Source organism: Centruroides sculpturatus, unplaced genomic scaffold (genome assembly GCF_000671375.1).
Source record: "Centruroides sculpturatus isolate CEXI.00-Female unplaced genomic scaffold, Cexi_2.0 scaffold534, whole genome shotgun sequence".
NCBI classification, from domain to species: Eukaryota; Metazoa; Arthropoda; class Arachnida; order Scorpiones; family Buthidae; genus Centruroides; species Centruroides sculpturatus.
Genome location: NW_019384895.1, coordinates 29,095 through 46,350, shown reverse-complemented (window position 1 = coordinate 46,350; position 17,256 = coordinate 29,095). Strand labels below are relative to the sequence as shown.

General features: G+C 24.9%; 1 protein-coding gene and 1 long non-coding RNA gene across 3 annotated transcripts; one reads left to right on the top strand and one right to left on the bottom strand.

Annotated features, from left to right (window-relative positions):
• The first annotated feature begins 1,476 nt into the window (after positions 1–1,476).
• On the top strand, positions 1,477–9,620 carry LOC111631370 (glutamyl aminopeptidase-like). Of its 2 annotated transcripts, none has more exons than XM_023375597.1 (18): positions 1,477–1,695; positions 3,413–3,944; positions 6,157–6,424; positions 6,538–6,658; positions 6,806–6,957; positions 7,036–7,140; positions 7,201–7,335; positions 7,405–7,536; positions 7,613–7,838; positions 7,921–8,048; positions 8,159–8,214; positions 8,285–8,432; positions 8,501–8,577; positions 8,652–8,756; positions 8,840–9,007; positions 9,077–9,217; positions 9,289–9,370; positions 9,465–9,620. In XM_023375597.1, exons 1-18 carry the CDS (start codon positions 1,611–1,613, stop codon positions 9,600–9,602), a joined length of 2,799 nt encoding a protein of 932 aa, XP_023231365.1. In that variant the 5' UTR covers positions 1,477–1,610; the 3' UTR covers positions 9,603–9,620. The 2 variants fall into 2 exon arrangements, with proteins under 2 accessions (XP_023231365.1, XP_023231363.1); XM_023375595.1 differs by lacking the exon at positions 1,477–1,695 and adding an exon at positions 2,624–2,842.
• Positions 9,621–12,081: 2,461 nt separating this feature from the next.
• On the bottom strand, positions 12,082–14,250 carry LOC111631375. The gene is made up of 3 exons (XR_002757692.1): positions 13,557–14,250; positions 12,762–12,987; positions 12,082–12,216 (listed from the first exon to the last, which is right to left on the bottom strand). It is a non-coding gene; the product is annotated as an uncharacterized LOC111631375 (long non-coding RNA).
• Between the last annotated feature and the right edge of the window lie 3,006 nt (positions 14,251–17,256).

Genomic DNA, 17,256 nt, shown 5'->3' with positions numbered 1-17,256 from the left:
AAAAGTTTTCTTATAAAGTGCATTATCCGTTATCATTTCCCATTTACTAACTCAATGGTTCAACCCATCTTTGTAATCTCGTCAAGTTGGATAAACAGGGAATTGGCTAACTGTCTCGAGTCTCTCTGGCGCCTTTCTCCGGCCTCAACACAATTTAATTTGCTTGAAAGATGAACTTAAACTATAATATATCTTCACTTCTTTCATAAAAATGACATAATTAAAGTTCGAAAATTAAAAGATTTTTAATTATGCGAATTAAAACTTTAAATGTTACACGTAACAGAAGACATCCATTTTTTTAAGTACGGTGTTATATATTATTCAGATTATTATTATGATAAATTTTATTTTTTAACATTCTATTTATTAGCAATAATTACGAAGCTATTCTTTACTGTTTTGCTACTTAAGAAAAGTTATATTAATCTTGGATTAATGTCACATAAAGGTTAACTAAGAACTGACAGCTTTCAATTGCAGCTTTCAAAAACACACACACAAAAAAAGGTCAAACTTTTTTATTTATTTAAGTAAAAAATTTTAAGACGTTATATAAACATTAAATATATATAAAAACATTAAATTAAACTGTTTATTTTTAAGTTATAAATAAACTATATAAGTATAAAATTAAACATCATTAACTAATAAAAATACAGTAAATCTATAATTATATTATTTCTTTCATTTAATTTTAAAATATATTTATAAAATTAACTCTACTAATCTGCAATTTATTTTATTGACTTCAGCAATAAAATAAAATTAATTCAATAAAACATCACTTATTCTGTAATTTTATTTATTATGTAACCGTTTATAGGTAATAAATGGTCCCAGTTAGTAAATATAAATTAAATTAAGTTAAAATTTTAATTGAAACATTTTAATTTAATTAGAAAACATTTGATTTATATTCAATTTTCACATGCAATTAACGTAACATGTATAATTGCAAAACTGTATCTTATAAATTAAAGTAATTTATAATCTATAAGCATTGACAATATGTGAGGAAAGTAATTTTATTTATTTTGATCTTTAATGTGTAGAGAGCAAGCCCAAAACTCATTTAACCGTGCTTTTTAGTGTTTTTCTTATACAAGATTGACGAAAACACGATAAAAATATGATTAAGTATAAGACAAAAATTTAGTCTTTAGAATAGTTAATTGACTTTTGGGCCACTGTATATTTTTAATTATAACATCATAATTTTATGCTGCTTCCATCTGTTGGAAATAATGTAATCTGTTGGAAATAATGTAGACTATGAAAAATTCAACATTTATATAAAAAATTCTATAAACAAATGTCTGCATGTTATAGATTACATAATTGCATACACATCCTGTGTACAGTACTGTACATATATACAGTATAACGTTGTATAGTAACAAATTACTTTAAATTGTTTTCTATATTTTTATTATAGAATTTTAAAAATAATATTTTAACTTAAATTAGAAAATATTCAGTTTTTTCTACATAAATATTTACTTTTAATCGTAAATTTCAAATTAGCTAACATGCTTCAACACCTGTTTGTCTGATGTACTGTACAGTACAACTGTATTTACAGAGCTTTTGTCTGTTAAACAGTTAACATGTCCTCGGATTTTTCTCCATTGCAAACAAATACAGATAAAATAATTCAATATAATACAATGGAAATAAATGAAGATCAAAAACGTAAGTTTAATCCCTAATAATTAATAGTTACTGATAATATTTGTTAATAAGTGATATTTAACTTAATTTATTTTTAAAAATATTTAAAAATTAAATAATGGTATTAAATTGATTTAAATATGATATAATAATTTAAAAAGTTACATAAAAATCAATAAACATATAACCAGAAAATGCTTGAATTTATGTTATTTGTACTTTTTTTCCTAAATTTTTTTCTATTAAAGCATTATTTCTTGTTTTACTTTGTAGAGTTAAATATTAATTTTTTTTTAATAAATATATAGTTTTGTTATATAAAAAACAATATTTTTTAAACATATTTGAAATGTTGGCTTAAGTTCAAAATAGTCTTTTAAATGTAGTTCAAGNAAAACATTTGATTTATATTCAATTTTCACATGCAATTAACGTAACATGTATAATTGCAAAACTGTATCTTATAAATTAAAGTAATTTATAATCTATAAGCATTGACAATATGTGAGGAAAGTAATTTTATTTATTTTGATCTTTAATGTGTAGAGAGCAAGCCCAAAACTCATTTAACCGTGCTTTTTAGTGTTTTTCTTATACAAGATTGACGAAAAACACGATAAAAATATGATTAAGTATAAGACAAAAATTTAGTCTTTAGAATAGTTAATTGACTTTTGGGCCACAGTATATTTTTAATTATAACATCATAATTTTATGCTGCTTCCATCTGTTGGAAATAATGTAGACTATGAAAAATTCAACATTTATATAAAAAATTCTATAAACAAATGTCTGCATGTTATAGATTACATAATTGCATACACATCCTGTGTACAGTACTGTACATATATACAGTATAACGTTGTATAGTAACAAATTACTTTAAATTGTTTTCTATATTTTTATTATAGAATTTTAAAAATAATATTTTAACTTAAATTAGAAAATATTCAGTTTTTTCTACATAAATATTTACTTTTAATCGTAAATTTCAAATTAGCTAACATGCTTCAACACCTGTTTGTCTGATGTACTGTACAGTACAACTGTATTTACAGAGCTTTTGTCTGTTAAACAGTTAACATGTCCTCGGATTTTTCTCCATTGCAAACAAATACAGATAAAATAATTCAATATAATACAATGGAAATAAATGAAGATCAAAAACGTAAGTTTAATCCCTAATAATTAATAGTTACTGATAATATTTGTTAATAAGTGATATTTAACTTAATTTATTTTTAAAAATATTTAAAAATTAAATAATGGTATTAAATTGATTTAAATATGATATAATAATTTAAAAAGTTACATAAAAATCAATAAACATATAACCAGAAAATGCTTGAATTTATGTTATTTGTACTTTTTTTCCTAAATTTTTTTCTATTAAAGCATTATTTCTTGTTTTACTTTGTAGAGTTAAATATTAATTTTTTTTTAATAAATATATAGTTTTGTTATATAAAAAACAATATTTTTTAAACATATTTGAAATGTTGGCTTAAGTTCAAAATAGTCTTTTAAATGTAGTTCAAGACTAGATTATATCTCAATAAAGTATTACATTTATTACTTTTTCTTAAGTTTGTTTATGATTCACATTGTTTATGTCTTTCTTAAACATTTAAAAATTGTTTTTAATCTAAAAATTGTCAAAAATTGAATATAAAAAGTTAAAATTGATCAAATACAAAAAAAAAGAANTATTTAATTTAAGGAATATTTTTATATTTAGATGAACAGCTTAATCAAAAGACATATTCCTGTACTCAGCTAATTAGCATCGTTGGAATTATATTTTTACTACATTTATCAGCTTTCCTTTTAGCAATCTTCTTAGTTCCTCACTTTAGATGTGATAAAAATAAAGAAGTTATAATTATAGAAGAAGAAACATTTCCTTGGCTAGATGCTAATTTACCAGATTTTATAAATCCAATTCATTACTCTCTTCATTTGCATCCGGATCAAAATGAATTTCTTATGACTGGAGATGTTAATATCACTTTCAGAGTAGAGCTTTGTACTGATTTTATAGTATTAAACTCTAAAGAATTGAGTTTTTCATCAGTAGAAATATTAAATAAAGCACCAAAATTTGAATCATATATAGAAAATAATCAACTGGAATTAGTTTATATTAAATTTGAAGGCGAATTAAAACCTGATGTAAAGTATACATTACGAATACAATTCGAGAAGAAATTAACTGAAGTAGCTTCGGGTGTTTATGTTACTTCATACACCGATACACTACAGATCGAAAGGTTTGTGCATCAATTATCTTTTAGAAAACCTTTATTTTAATATCAATTCGCATTACTTTTTAGTTGTGAAAACACCATTTATCTAATTAACAGTAGTACAGTTTTCAGCACTTTATTCTTTGTGACGATATACATTTCTGGTTCTTGCTCTTCATCAGTTGTCACGAGCTGCAAATAATTCAGATTTCGTTCAAATTGCAATACAATTAAAAATAAATATCGTATGTTTGTATAAATAAATTAATGAAAAGCAAAAGTCCGAAATAAATAGTTTCACAAAGAATAAAATGCTGCCAAGACCATATATATATTAACGCATGGGCATTTCTGATTATGCCCGGGAGTTTTGTCTTCTTAGGAGTTTCATCTTACTGCTCATTAATAATATTTTTGTTCTTTAACTATGCCTGTATTCAGGGCCGGATTAACCTACTTTGGGGCCCTAGACATTTTTTTCTTACGGGGCCCCTTCTCTCTCCCACAAGAAATAGAGCACACAAAAAATATAAAACAATAAATAAAACAAAACTAAATAATGTTAAAAACTAAAACAAATCTTAAATTTTTATTAATAAAAAATATTTAATATACAACGATAAATTTTAGTTTTTCTAGAAAAGTTTGAACAGTTTGTTTATAAATTTAAAAAATTAAAATTTATTTTATTAAATATCTAACAAAAGTTGTTATACAATAACAATATTACCTTAAAATATTAATTGGATAATTGGATAATATTTAAATAATATAATATTTTACCCATGAAAGGTAAATTGAATAACGAAAAAGATAATTTAAATAAAAGCCAAGATAGTTTTAAAAAAGTAAGTACCGTATATCTGCGCAGATAAGACAACCTTCAGATAAGACAAGATGTAAATTTTCGTCGAAGTTTTATAGTTTTAGCATATATCTATCCTATAAGACGACCCCGAAACTATCAACGACCTATGAATTTATTTTAGATCAGCGATCATCAACTGGATAATAACACTGTATAGCGTATACAGAATTATGTCCTATTTGTAATTTTTTGAAAGAACTTCAAATTTTATATTCTTGTATCTGGCAGCATGGACTTGCAATTGTTGCAAACATTCACACTGATTCGGGCATTCGGATAATATCCGAATCAGTGTGAATGACCTTGACTATTCACAAAAACGTCGTATGGGCTATTCTATTTTGTGGACATGCCCTACTCTCTACTAGTAAATACTTACGGTTTTCCGTTTTTTTATAATGATTTTAATTGATATAAATTTCAATCTAATTTTTTTGTATGTGTCCTATAAGACGACTCCGGATTTTGGGGGTCTTTTTTTATGATATAACTATCGTCTTATCTGCGCAGATATACGGTATATAAATATGGATAAACTTTATTTAAAAATTCTGTTTTCTAGTCTTTAATTCATTAAAATTATCAATTATTTCATTATAATTAATATTATCCAAATCATTTTGTTCGATGTATAAAACAGCTAAAGAATTTAATTTTGATTCACTCAGTGAGTTTCGTAAATAATTTTTTACACGTTTTAATACTGAGAATGAATTAGTTTCAATAAGAAGAAACATAAGAACACATTTTCTTTAGATTTTCGAATTTACAATAGCCATATAAAAAGCAATATATTTTTGTTTATTTGGCTATTATATACAGTTGTCCAACAGAAAAGTAAACTATCTTATTTACAAATATTTTCAAAATAGAAAGTTTGACCGGACCCTTCTAAAAGTCGGGCCCTAGACATTTGTCTCATTTGTCTATGCGATGATACGACCCTGTCTGTATAATACCTGTAATGAAATTGGGCCGGAAATTTTAAAAGTGCTTAAAACAGTTATGAGTGCTGCAAATCTCATAGGTATATTCAACGTGGACAGAGAGGCATCGAGTAAAAATTTCTAATAAACACATGAAGAAAATTTGTAATGATTAATAATTGTTTATTCCTATCACTTTCTAATATTTAAATAAAGATAAATAAATTAAACACTCTTTGTTTGTATATAAGTCTTATTAGGTTTATCTACAAAAATGATTTTATGCACAAACTTATATAATTCCCAATGTTCCTTGCGTTAATAGAAAATTGTACTCTTGTTATTTAAGTAAACTGTATTTCTACAACATAAAAAATAGTAAGAAATATAATGCGATTCTGTAAGAAAGAAGATATTAATTCTTATTTTTTTAATATTATAGATACGTTGTGTTAACTTATTTCAATAACAAACAAGCCAGAAGAGGTTTTCCATGTTTCGATGATCCTAGATTCAAAACTACTTTTCAGTTAAGTCTTTCTCATAGTTTCGATTATGATCCTCTTTCTATTACGGATTTGAAAGAAACCATTTCCAACGACAATATCGTAAAATCTATTTTTGAGAAAACTGTTCCTATCAGCACAACCTCTTTAGGATTTATAATATCCGATTTCAAATTCCAGAGAAAGGATCTCAATGGGATAAGCGTAAGTTTATCACTTAAAGAAATATTTTAATTAAAATTTAGAATATAATAAACGTTTAATCGTATTTAAATTCAGCTTTAAATTTTAAAAAATGAATGAATAATTATTTATAGATACGTATCTCGACTCCTTCACAATATTACTCAAGGTGCAATTTTGCTTTACAAACATCATACGAAATTCTTCAATGTTTTAAAGATAAACTAAATTTAACTTATCCATTTTCTAAACTAGGTAAGTAAAAGTAAAAAAAAAAAAACAACAATAATAAAATAAAATAAATCTGTATTACTTTAAAAGATTTTTTCCCTTGACATTAAAGCATATCTACTTTATATATATATATGTCTATATCCATATATTTTTATTTATTTATTCTAGATATTTCGGCTATACCAAATTTCGAATATCCTGGAAGTAATGGTCTTAGTTTAATATTTATGAAACTTTCTAACATTCTAATGGAGCTACAAGAAGGTTACGAAGGTAAAGAAGTGGTTGTCTCTTCATTAGCTCATCACATAGCGCATCAGGTACAATTTGCAAGAATTTTTTAATGCTAAAAATTCAACACTTATACAAAAATAAAAATATATTTTAAATTTTTACAGTATTTTGGCAACGAAGTAACGATGAATGATTGGGATAATCAATGGTTGATCGAAGGTTTAGCTTGTTATTTAGAGCATCTCGTTGCTGAAGATGTGTTGAAAGAAGTAAGTTTAGCTTTATGATAATAATTTTAAATTATTATTTAACGTTTAATATATTTACAGAAAATTGAATTTTACGTCGATTTTCTTCATCCGACTTATCGTCTTGGTAAATTTATTAATGCCGAACCTCTAAGAGAAGAAGTAGGAAAACAGTCTGAAATTATCAATATCTTCAGCGAATTGAGCTATCATAAGGTATTAAATTAAGTTTATTAGCGAACATTTTTTTATTTATTTGACAAAAAGTAGTAATTTCCTTAATAGGGAGCATCAATTTTATGGATGTTGGATAACTTTGTAGGAAGGGATGCGCTTCTTTCAAACCTTTCGCATTTGTTAGAGATGTATCGATTTAAAAGCATCTCTCATCATAACATTTGGGATATTATGGATGAGGTACTTTTATTATAAACACTTTAACCTACTTTCTTTGAAATTTTATTTTAATGAACTCTAAAATCTTGTTAAATAGAATAATTTAAATAAAGCTCTAAATATTTCCGCTATGATGAACAGTTGGATTGAACAGAAAGGTTATCCTATAATAACAGTTATACGTCATCGAGATCGGTTGGTTGTCAGCCAAAAACCTTTTCTTCTAGAAAGTAAAGAGAAAAATCATGTTTTATGGAACATTCCCTTCAGTTTGCAGACTGACAAAACCCCTATTCAATGGCATATTTTGAAAGATAGGGAAAGTAAGTGTAAAGAAGTAATGGGAGATAAAATTTTTTTATCTAAATTTTTCTATTTTATTAAATTTTTCTACATATTTTAAAGGTTCTATAAATATCCCGATAAATATTTCGTGGTTTAAAGTTAACGTTAACCAGACAGGTTTGTATCGCGTTAATTACGACGAACCTACTTGGAAAATATTAACCAGTTTACTAGAGAATAACCATCAAGTACGTTAACAATGTTCAATTTTATTTATATTTAACAAAATTAAATAAAATAATTATTAAGTTTATATGTATTTTTGTTTTAAAAATAATTTTAAAAAATTAATTTTAAGGTTTTCAGCGCCGTCGATCGTGCCGGTTTGATAGACGACATATTCATGCTAAGCAGGTAAGTTCGTTCGAGTTCATTAATAATGTTTATACATGAAATTCGTTCAACGTGTGGTTATTTATTTCAGAGCAGGAATTTTACATGCTTCGTATATTTTCGACGTCGTTAAATATTTAAAAAATGAAAAAGAATATGCACCTTGGAAGATAGCTTTAAGTCATTTTCATGATCTACTAATGCTTTTAGAAGATGATTCGCATCTGTTACTTATCCAGGTTAATTCTAAATTTAAGTGTAAATTAATAATATTCGTAAATTTTAACTAAAATTTTCTATTTATTAGAATTATTTTTCAAGTATACTTGCATCAATTATAACCGAATTTTCAGACTGGAATGAAGAAGAATCTAACCAAATGATGTAAGTTGGCTTCTTGACGATATTTTACATTTAATTTAAATAATTTTAACATGAAATTTTTATTTAAAACATAGAAAATTACGTACATCCGTCTTTCTTTCCGCTCTAAAGATTGAAAATGTGGATATTATTCAGAAATCTATACAAATGTTTCAAAACTGGATGGATAGAGACGAACCGTGTTAGCTTTTTCTCTTCTGAATTTCTAGTTTTTTTTAAATATTATTTTAATATTAAAAATAACGTTTATTTTGTTTAAAAGTATTCAAGTAAATCTTGAAGGCATCGTATACATATCCGGCATAAAATATGGTAGTAGAAAAGAATGGCAGTTTTGTTGGGACAAATATAAAAATTCAGATAACCCAAGAGAAAAAGAATTACTGCTCAACGCACTCGGATATAGTAGAGACGTTTGGCAACTAAAACAGTAAAAAAAATTAATTATTTCGTTTATTGCATTAATAAATTAATCTAATACTGTTATTTATTACGTTAGATATCTTGATTTTACTTTGAACGAGAATGAAATTTCGATCGAGAACATTGCTTTAGTGATATCTTCTATAGCATCAAATCCTTCTGGTCGACTAATCGCATGGGATTTTATACAAGAGTATTGGGATTTTATCAACAAAATGTAACCAAATAAATAAAAAATATATAAAATTCTATATATTTTTTATATCTATAATCTTGTTTACTTTACAGTTTCTCAAAAGAAAACTATTTTATTAACGTTATATTAACAAAAGTTACGTTATACTTCAGAACTGAATTTAAATATAATCAAGTAAGTTTAAGCTTATATTTAATTATTTGAATATGTAATAAGAAATTTTGTGTCATTTTATATATATTTCTATTTATTTGATCACGTGTATCAGGTAAAAAATTTCTTCGAACGTGTTCAACTGAATACTGAAGTTTCCAAACAGATACTAGAGAATATTCAATGGAATATTAAATGGGATAGATCAATAAAAGAAAGATTTATTGAACTTGTATCAAAAAATGTCAACTGAAATACTCTGCTATGTGATATTTACTGTATAAATATATATATATATATAAGCCAAAAAAGAAAAAAAAATGTATATTGCAAATTTGAAAAAAGTAATCAAATTTATTTCAATACATAAAGTAGCCTGTAAAATTTCAATCAGAAATTTCCAATAAACAAAGAAGTAGAAAAAGTACAGATACATATTGATTTGCTTTCTCATCTTTTAGTTCCTGAATTGAATTTTTGTTCTTCCGTTTGCAAGTCAAATAAAGAAAGAAGAAATATAAAAATCAAAGAAAAAAATTTCCCGAAAAGTTGTAATTTCAACCGTGGGCAAATTTTACTCATTTATATACTTTTATTTTTTCCCTTAAAATAAACATCGGAAACGTTTTCATCTTTCGATTTCGAAGGTCATTCTACTGATAATGGAATCTAATTCTCGAATTTTTGATCACTTGCAACTGCGTAAGATATTGAAAAAGAATTGTTATCTTTGCTGTAATCATTGTTTTTTTCCTCAAAAATTACCCTTAATACATTAGAGCCGTTTCAAACATGATCCTTCATATATATATATGAAGTCAATCAAGGATCACTCTCTTAATGATCTCATTCTTCTTGATACATCATTTTCTTTTAATGATTTTTCTGANATTACTGCAAAACTCAGATGTGTATAGAAGTTGTTCTTTTAAAAAATAAATAAATAAAAAGTTCATGTACATTTTTGTTTTATTTTTAAAAAGTACAAAAGCTTGTGCAGTTTTTCTCTTTGTTTAGAAGTAATTTTTTGCTTCTTAGAATCTAAAATCAAAGAAAAAATCAGAAAGAGAGTAAAAGACAACAGAAATCGATAGGAAATATTTATTGAATACATTATATATATATATATCTGAAATATATCTGAATTTATTCCCTTTTCTTGAATAAATATATAAAATGTATAATGTTATAATAAGTTATTACTATATATTTTTATTGTTTTTATATTCAGTTACCATGAACATCTAAAATTTTTTTATAACAATAAAAATTATCGCAGTGTTCAACTTTCTTAAATTAATCTTAAAACAAATTTAAATAAAATTAGTTTAATTTTATTCTAAATTATTATATTGGATCATAAAATTAGCTTATATTTTATGTTTAATTGCGGATCATCATCATTATAATGATAATATAAACTTATTTTTAAAATTCTATCTTTATAATTCAAAGTTTGTAAACAGAAACTTTAGTTTTCCAAACGTCTAAATGTTAAATTCTTATGCTTGAAATTTTATGTTTAAACTTCTTATAAATTGAAATTTTATGTTGAATGAAGTAGTTGTTCTCAACGAACTTTTCTAATGTAAACAAGTGAAAAAGAATTCGATCGACAATTCAACGAAAAGGTTATCTCAGAACCATTTGTTTAATGTTTTAATCCTGTATCAATGGGAGAAATGACATCGTGGTCAGATTTAAGAGGATTAAGTAAATGTTTTTTGTCCATTTATGGTATTTTCACAAGAAAATTACTAAATAATTTTATCGTGGAAAGAATTTCAAAAGAAAATCATTTTATCGGTAAATTTTCAAAGAGAATATAATCCTCCCAATGGAAATCAGATACATAAAATGCATTCCTATCGGCAGGACCGGATTTAAACCCGTTGTGGCTCTAAGCTATAATATGAAACCTTCCCTTCATACAAATAAGTTTAAAAACATAAGATCTTATTTTAACCTGCTTACATTATATCTGGATCTGACCCTCTCTATCAAACACGTTTTGTACGAATATCATATTCTAACTTAATTAAATTTCAAGATGCATAAAAAATATTTTTATCATTAGGGTTGAAGTTAGATTAGTCATAGCCCTATACCATAACATTTAAGGACTCTTCCTCTTACAGCATTTGAAAAGACTCTAAGTCAGCGAGATCTATCATCGAAGATTGCAAGATGAGCGATCGCATTGGATGAGTTTAAGTACGAGAAAGAACATCCTGCAGGAACCAGAATGATACACTTATATACACTTAGCTTCTCTCCAGTAATGATCATAGAAGATATATTGGTTAGGACAATCACTGTAACTTGCTTAAACCCATGTTTATCATATATGTTATATATCAATACCATGCTTTAACTTAGATTAAATTGATTAAATTCTATATATGTGTGTGAATAATTAAGTTAAGCTGAATTTATATAGCCAATAAAGTTTATTCCATTATAAAATATTAAAAATTTTATTTAAGAAAATATATATATATATTAATTAAATCAGTCTCTTAAACTTGATGCGAGAGATAAAAAATTCATTAATTTTTTAAATAAAAAATATACAAAATGTGAGTTTTTAAAAATTAAACTTTTAAATTAAAATATATTTTAGTAATTTAATTTTAGTTTTAAAATGTGTTGTTAATTTAAATTGAAACAATGAATAATTTTAATTATTTTGATTTTTATTTATTAAAAATATTACAAAAAATATTAACTGATTTTTTAAACATTATTATTACATAAATGAATATATATGCACTGAATACAAACTATGGGAGATAAATAGCATGATAGGAAGTTACACTCCACATTAAAAATGATAAAATATTTTCTTAAAAAATGATGTTTACATCCTGAAAAATATATAATATTTATAGATATCGTTTGGATGTTTTTAATTTAATCAAATAATAGAACATTTTTAAAGTACTGTATTAAACTTTTAGGTTATATAAGATTGAAATCTAGTTATAAAATGTTAAATTTTAAATAACTTTAACGATATTTTAAACAGAAATTTAATATAAAAATTTCTGTTAACTTTGTTAAATAATATAAAATAGAATATTTTATCTTAAGGATAAAAGTATAAGGATTTTATCCTAAATATTGTATTTAAATAGTTTGGATATATATATATAGGCCTATATATACAGAATATACGGAACTTAGAATATAAGAATTAAATTTAAATAAACAGGATTAATATTTTAACGCTTTAATCATATATTTTAATGATTATTAAGTATTCTATTTTATCATAGGGATTAAATCCCTTATATTCTAATTTTGTTAATAGATCCTAAAGATGTTTTAAGAGAGCCTTAGGATTAGGTTAACATTAAGATATATTTGGAGTAATTTATTCTATAGATCTACAAGAATATATAGCACCTACTCTCTCATTTTCTTCTTTTTTTCTCTTTGATAATCTATCCCAAAGGATGTCGATCGCAATTACAATAATTTCCTCCTTCTGGTGGGTTCTTATTGCATAATACTTTACACAATTCACTTCTGAATCCGTTATCCGAAGAAGGGGCACTTGATATTAAACATGGACAGAAACCAACAACGAATGCGACTATCACAAGAAATGTAACAAAATTTGAAGCTTTCATTATCTAAACAAATTTTAAAAAGAATAATTAATACATTTCTTTTAGATTTAAATTTGTTTACGTAACAAAATTCTTAGACATTCTAGAGATAAGAAGTACTGTAGTTAATCGAGTAAATATGAACTAGAGACGTTTCGGCTTCGTCTCATCAGTTTAGTTATCAGCAAAAGTCATGATAAAATTCGATATGTTATATTATATAAATAGAATTCTCGATAAAAGCATATTTTTATTAAATTATTAAATAAATGAATGCTTATTTACCATTACAAAGCTTATCATTGATCAATCCAATACAATTTTATATACTTTCTCTATTTCCGATCCGAGAACAATAGAATTTTTTAACAAAATAAAAGAAATAAACAGTTTTAACGGTAAAAATAATTAAATATACTTAAAATAAATATTTCATATCATTAAAATCGTGTTTACTAGTATTAATCGGTAATTAAAACTTTAAAAAATGCAATCTGCAAATTCTTGTAGGCTGAAAGCTGCATACTTGTGAAGGGATGCTCTTCATAATTTATTTTTTCATTAAAAATTCAAGCATATAAAAAGTTACGTACCTGTGAAAGGGATGCACTACAAGATTTCTTTGTTAAAAATACATGTACAGAAGGTAAGTTCTCGCTTGACAGAGTAGTTGCAGACAATTACAGAACTATCAAATTTGTCGAGATAAATAGCGCTCTATCTCCACGTTGCGATAACGTTTACGATAAGAAACGAAATAACCCCGTAAACAATCGAAAATGATTCATTTTAATTGGTTTATATAGTAACGACCTTGATTTATTTATCGATCTGACGTTTGCACAATTGTCTGAATAATCAATTAGATCGGTCTTGTGGTCTTCGAGTCGCCAATGTCACAATTTTGAAACATAGAACTTCTTCTCTGTAAATAATTGTTTGCATACATATCTCGAATCAATTTGCAATTTATATTAAATTGCGCAAGAAACAATATTGCAACAATACTGTAAAATAAATGATTTAAAATTAATTTTGAAGCGGTTAAAAATAAATGTGATATATAAGTCTACATTTCGCGATAAGAAGTTGATAAATTTTTTTAAATTATATAAAAATTTCTATGAAAATTTTAAAATAATTTGAATTTTTTCGAATAATTTTCTTTAGGATCGAATGCTATATCGAGAAGAAACGAAAACTGTTTGCAATAAATTGCTATGGGGATCTTGGACCCAACTGAAACTCCCTTCGGATTCACACGAGTGTTTTACGAGTTATAGATCTTCAGATCTCTAGAGAACTTGATATGAATCTAAAAAGAAGAAAAAAAATGCATATCAGTTACAGAAAGTAACAACATTATTATACAATTTAATAATTTTATATTGATATAACATTTCTTGTTGATAAAACTGTACAAATTTCAGATAAGAATTGCCACTTTGCGAGACTCTAAAAACTGAAATTTTAAAAAGTGTATGATATTATGCACTGTTAATTATAATTTTCCATTATTATGACATTTAATTAGGATTTTCCGTTATTTTAAACATTTCACCACAATTTGCATATAGAACTGTTGCAAAAAAGTTTGAGAAACTCAAATCTCAAGAGAGGTTTCAGGGAACTTCACAAAATAGAAATTGGTCTTGAATATAATAAAAGAATTGGCCTTATTTTTATACTATACATACTTTTTGCCATTTATTTAGATTACTATTTCTATTATTGCACGTTCAAATGATCAAAAATTAGTTACAAGTTGATACAGTTGGAGCACTGGAAGATCTTTTATGGCACTCCATTCTCAAACTATTCACGTTTCATTTCACACTTAACTAGTTTAAGTATAGTAAATCGTAATTAAACTAGATAGATATGCTGTATAATGTATGATATGGGAGTAATTTATTTTGTTTCTGTTACATAAAATATTTTCTACGTAGGGCTCAATTCGTAGAAATTTTCATTAGTTAATAACTCAATAAAATGAAAAGTACACGTTATATTTTCGAACTTCGGACTAAATAGCGTTTGTTGATCTGTAGCAAGTGTGTAAGAGCATCGATAAGATTCATTTCGAAAACGATATTGCTGATATACAAGCCTACTATATCACTGTACATGACGCCATCATAAAAGATAGACTATAAAGGGACAATTTTCAAAAGTACTCAGGGTAATAATTATTGATAGAATATAGGTTCTGCGTAGTTCTAACTACTCGGTTTATTGCATAGAAAGTTTATTTAATCAACATACGACTCGTTTTGCGTAAATGAATGCTATCTTAACGACTTGACGTGAGACGATTCTTTATTACAGGAAATTAGCACATTTAGTAACAGGATCTAGCAATTATAAAATCACTCATAAAACTAAACAGAAGTTTATAGATAATAAAGATTCTTTTACTTAACCATTGAGTAGATTTTTAAATATATAACAGTGTCTACACGTGTATTTCTGATAATGATAATGATACTTAACATGCTGCCATCTCTCGATAATTTTTCTCGTTTTTTAACAAAAACATTAATTAAATTTTAGCTTCTATACATTTTATTATAATTTGAGAGAATTAAAAGCTCTTATTAATTGATAAGTTATTAAAAAATATCAAGATTATGTAACGTTATAATGATATAAAAGTACATATTTTTGACCTAGATGAGGTTTAAATATCGCTGATTGATCAACTTTTTTTATTTTTATTCTCCGTGCTTGCCACTTCAACTTGGATATAAAAACTAACGATATCTTTATGTACATATTAGGCTACTATAAACCTTAATTACACTAGCGCAAATGCTTGGATGCCTATTGTGGAAAGAATGCAGTTATATGATATATTTAAAAACATAAATTATTGAATATTAAGTAGAACATACAATAAAATAACAACAAATAAATAAATGAAATATTCTAATTATATTGAAACTATGTTATTATTATTTTTTTTTATTTTTTTTATTTTTTCTTACTACACGAGATTAATGGTAATGATTTACAGTGTGAGATTAGCCCCACTCTCTTAAATTAGATTTATATAATTAAAATCTTTATACTTAAATTTATTTTGTTAATTTTTTTTGCTTTTAATTAATTACTTAGTTCTAAATTCAAAACATTATTATTATTATTTTGGATAAACATTTCTTGATTGTGGGAAGATTGAAAGATTGACTAACCTGACCTAACAAAGTGTTGGATCAGAAGGAAGATGAAGATAATGATATATTATATTTCTAAATTTACACTTTAACATTTAGGAAATTTAACTTTTTTTAAACCATCGTCTTTAAATTATAATGATAGTTTTTCTATTTCACGTTATATAACTGGTATTTAAAATTCAGATTTAGTAGTAATTTCCCTTTAAAAATATAAGAAGATGCTAGAAAACGATAAAGAAAACAATTTTAAAAAGTTTTCTTGAGTACATAGATCGAAGAATAGGAACTTATTACGATATTAAATGTTTATAAAGAATTTTTATACATTATAAATAATTTAAATATATTTTTAATTATACTAACATATACAGCGTGATCCATAATTCAGTTAACCACTGTAAAATAGTACACAGAGTTTTAGTCAAATATTAATTATTTTTAATTACGTTTTCAGTTCTTCCATCAATTCTGTGAAAGAAAGAAAAAAAAACACCTTGTTCTTAACTCAGTTACGATTCATATTCACAAGTGTATCTGAAACATACAAAACAAAAACACGGTGAATTGAATTTTGAGTCATCCTAAATATAATTTCATTTATTTAAAAAATGTTGCTATTTATTTTGTTACTAATTAAAATGAAAATACGATAGAAAAAATTCGAAGACACTCTAGAAAAAAAAACTTATTTAAATTGAAATTGCGCGCTATTAGTTGGCAAAATCATTAAATTAGTTGGAAATTATATTGAAATAAATAAAAATTAACTAATTTGCAGAATATTTCAAAGATTTATGTTTCTAACAAGCCGAAACATTGTTAATTGTGTTTACGATGGACGTGACTATAATTTTTGTGTTGAAACTTTTTTTAAATTAACAATTATAACTTGATAAATGTATAATCAAGAACGTAAATTACAAGTTATATATATTGAAAGTCATTTATATAAAATAAATAATAAAAAATAAAAAAAATAAAACTCTAGCGTTACCGAAAAATGAAAAAAATTCCTAGTTTTTCCACTTGTGCTCTAATTACTGTTAATTATTACTTTGAGCACTTTAAAACGAACATCGTGTTATAATAATGATAAAAATATATTTTAATTTAA